The 3,805-nt window shown below is 32.8% G+C and overlaps 1 protein-coding gene across 2 annotated transcripts; it reads right to left on the reverse strand.

Moving 5' to 3' along the window:
- Window positions 1–329: 329 nt before the first annotated feature.
- Window positions 330–3,098, reverse strand: LOC111717493 (MFS-type transporter SLC18B1; the record flags this gene model as incomplete). 2 transcript variants are annotated; one of them, XM_023492990.1, is given in 7 exon segments in its annotated part: window positions 330–561; window positions 1,152–1,309; window positions 1,569–1,731; window positions 2,112–2,241; window positions 2,435–2,625; window positions 2,780–2,802; window positions 2,989–3,098. In XM_023492990.1, coding segments are annotated over 7 exon segments (985 nt in total), but the record flags the coding sequence as incomplete, so codon positions are not given.
- Window positions 3,099–3,805: the final 707 nt, after the last annotated feature.

The raw sequence follows: 3,805 nt of genomic DNA on the forward strand, positions 1-3,805 counted from the left end.
GTGCCCTAGAAACCAGCGACGTGGCGCGACCAGTCCCATTAGGTCGAGATAGGTCAGGTTGGGTCGGGTTACGTCAGATTACCAAATTGGTCACAATAACAACCACGGGTTCCCAAGACCAATTTATTCTACATAATATCCAGAGCACAGCAAGGGATCTTGTGAAGAAGAAATTTGTTGAAGTTGTAATGAATTTAACATCTTTTGAGATGAAAATGCACAAATTTATTTCCAAAAACTATGCAGAACAGGTGGTTATTTTACATAACTGTCCCAAGGGACGTTAAGTAACCTAACCTCCCTCTGTTGGGGGGAATCAAAGGTCACTAATATTAGTCAAAAGGAAGTAATTTACACAAGAACAACAATTACTGAAGTTTTTGAAGATAAGTTGTTTCCCATGCAAAAGTAAATCCAAAATTTTACCACTATTCCCATTTGAATAACAAGCAAAGTTGTGCTCCAGGAGAACCCAATTAGATCATAACTGATTCCACCGACAAGTGCAGATAGGAATCCTCCAAGATAATTAAACAATAGCCACACACTAGCAATTCGGCTCTGCAATTCATACTGATTAAGATAGTATAATCAATTTTTTTTCACAGTTAGTGCGTGGAAATATTTTTTTTCATTAACAAACTTTAATTTACTGTTAGGTTATGGCATTAATACATTTTCCCTTGTTAGCCTTGAGAGTTTATTATGGGTATATGTTAAGAAGAATGTGAATGTCAGATTTACCCCTTTTCTGGGACTTTTTACCAAAAACTCATTTATTTTCCTCTTAAACACATACCTAGCCTCCTAAGGACAGTTAACATAAACCCCTGTAGTTTGATATTTTTCCCAAATTTGAAGTGTAAAGAATTAAAGATAGTTTCAAAGTGTAGTAGCAAACTGGAGGAGGGGCCAAATACCCCTCTCTCTAACATCTAAATATTTAAGCCTGTCCAGGCTGACATCTGGTTTACCCAAAATAGTGTAGGGGGGGCGGGGTCTTTGCTAAAATTGTGAAACCTGCTTTCCTTTGGTCAAAGCTTTTGAGTCAAAAAATTTAAACAGCCTCAGACCATACTTTTTTAGTTATTTTTTAACAATGTCGGGGGGTCCCCAAGCCAGAATGGGTTAAAGCTATAATATCTTCTTACAGTAGTCTCTTCAGATTCTTGAAGACCTGCCTCTCTGGCACATTGCAGAAGATTTAACAGTGAAGCAGGATAAGAACATGCTACGCCAACACCAATAAGTCCCCAGGAAACTACAGTAACAGGGATGTTCTGTAGAAACCAAAGTCCTGGGAAAGGACCTAAACAAATGTCTTTACTTTACAAATATTATCTTGGAAAACTCTAGCTAGCTTAGAAATACCATCATGATAAAATAAAAATCTGTTACATTGTAAGGTTATGTACCCCCATTGATATTTTACAAGGCAATTACAGGTGCCTATATTGAAAATTACATCCTTATTCTCAAAAAGAAATTTCAAGCTAAAAAACTAGAGCCACGCCAATAACAGAACAGTTCAATGTGTACTTACGTACTTACAAAAAGTTAGCCACAACCTAATGCCATGCCCCCAATTAGCACCACAACATGTCCAACTAAAAGCATCCATTTTAAAGGGAATCCACAATCAATAACAAATCCAGATACAGGAGTTGCAATAGCATAGGTCACAAATAATGCCATATACATCAATCCAACCTCTTCGGGGGAAATTCCATACTAAACATTTCTTACTTCAAATTTGTATTAGATAGGTATGGTCAAAGAAGTAAGGAAAAATAATTCATATTGTGTAATGATTTGAGTTATCCATTTTGCTGGAAAAGAATACATGTTAATTGTCATTAAATCAATTTTCAGAGATGGGATGCTTTTATATTTGTTAGTGCAGCTGTGATCCTTACATTAAAAATCAGGGTATCCCTTTTAAATGCAATGTTTTAAAACTAAGAACATCTGCAAGAAAATACTAATAGTATTTTTAGTAAAAGTAAGGTTGTACATTTATTCTTAAAGTAAAGACGGATGATTGATATAAATTTCCTTTTTTTTTTTGCTTATAACAATTTCAAATCTACCTACATTCACAATTTACTCACCAATTCTATAAAATGCGGCTCAAAAGATGCAGAATGCCATTTAGTAGCTGGTGCCAAAACAAATATAACAGAAGCGATGTTTTCAATAAAACCAGAACATTTCCACAATTTCTTCCAAGGTGAGGTTTCCCTGAGCAGATTACTAGCTTATTTATATGGTTCATCAAGTTCCTTTTTGCCAGAGTATGCAAGATAAAATAAAAATATAAAACTGAGTCATTTCCTTTCAATGAAAATTTCAAAATTTTTCAATGAAATAAATTTGTATACCGAAAAAATTGTATCTTGAAAATGTTCATGATATTGTAATAATGTTTTCTTACGAGTGTTCAAGAGTTGTAGCAGCTTCTCTCTTTATTTTTATCTTCCCGGAAAGCATCTTAGCTCCCAGCACAACCATTATGATGCCAGTTGTCCAAAATGGGAGAGAAAAACCACCAGAAATACTGTACAATAAGCTTCCTACTGAGGGACCTGCCATTCCCCCAACCCCAAAGAAGAAATCAAGTGTTCCCTGGAATCAATTTTCATAGGAGACATACATTGATTGAATGATGATTATAAGAAAACATATTAATTAACAATATATAAAAAGAACTACCAATAATTGTGTATAGAAAATACGAATTTTCTTGCTGAAGACACTGAATTAATGAAATAATTCTTACCACAACTTTTCCTCTATGGTGCACTGAAAACATTTGTGTTGCTAAAATTATTAGAGGATAAGAAGTAAATACAACTGGTTTCAGAGAAATCCAAAAAACAGGCATTTAATTTTTTTACATTTTTGACATATTTTAATTTTAATTAGATAAAATTGTTTTGTTCAATTGCTGTGAGCTTTAAAGTATGGTGTAAAAGTACAATTAAGTACCTAAAGGGTAAGCAGCATTTAGGACTACAGCCTCTCCTAAAGCACCAATTGTTCGAGAAAATAGAGAAAATGAAAAAAATTCTACAGATGAGTCAATTTTGTCAAGAAATCTAAAATTAATTAAAAGTATTCAACAGATGAATCTAAATTAAGAACATACTGCAACATATTAAAAATTTTCTTTTTTCCAAGTGCTTAATTCACAAAAAAACAAATTTGAAATTTTGTAATATATAGTGAGGGAGATGGCAAAATTTACATGACTTTTTAAAAGACTTTGCCATCAAAAATTTTACAGAATCCACTTTAATTGGGAGTTGGTTAAGCTTTAAAGTTTTAAGCACAGTGCAAATCGTTGTGCTTTTGAGTGTAAAAAAGTACAAAATACTTTATAAAAGTTAGCCACAACCTAATGCCATGCCCCCAATTAAATGGAAAAACTATTTACAATACTGCAGTTTCAGTTCAACTACCATGCCTAGCAGATCTCTCCTTTTTTTCTGGTTCTCACTGTGAGACAAAATCAGAGGATTAAAAAAAATAATAAGAATATTGAAGAAATTGGAATCCTAAAAAGAAAATTTTTCAAACAAAAAAATTTAAAACAGTTTGTAACCTTAACTTCTCTTTAAAACAAGCATGACTTGAAGCATATTTTGTCTTTTTTAGTCTGGAATAGATCATATTTTTTTTACAAAAAACAAAGATTTTGGTAGTTTAAATATTTCTTGTTCCAAGATTTTTATTTATCAAAAGCTATTTGAATTTTTACGTTGAAAAGCTGTGATCTTTTGATTCAGAAAAATTACAACGTCTG

The sequence above is a fragment of the Eurytemora carolleeae genome, unplaced genomic scaffold (genome assembly GCF_000591075.1).
Source record: "Eurytemora carolleeae unplaced genomic scaffold, Eaff_2.0 scaffold2671, whole genome shotgun sequence".
NCBI classification, from domain to species: Eukaryota; Metazoa; Arthropoda; class Copepoda; order Calanoida; family Temoridae; genus Eurytemora; species Eurytemora carolleeae.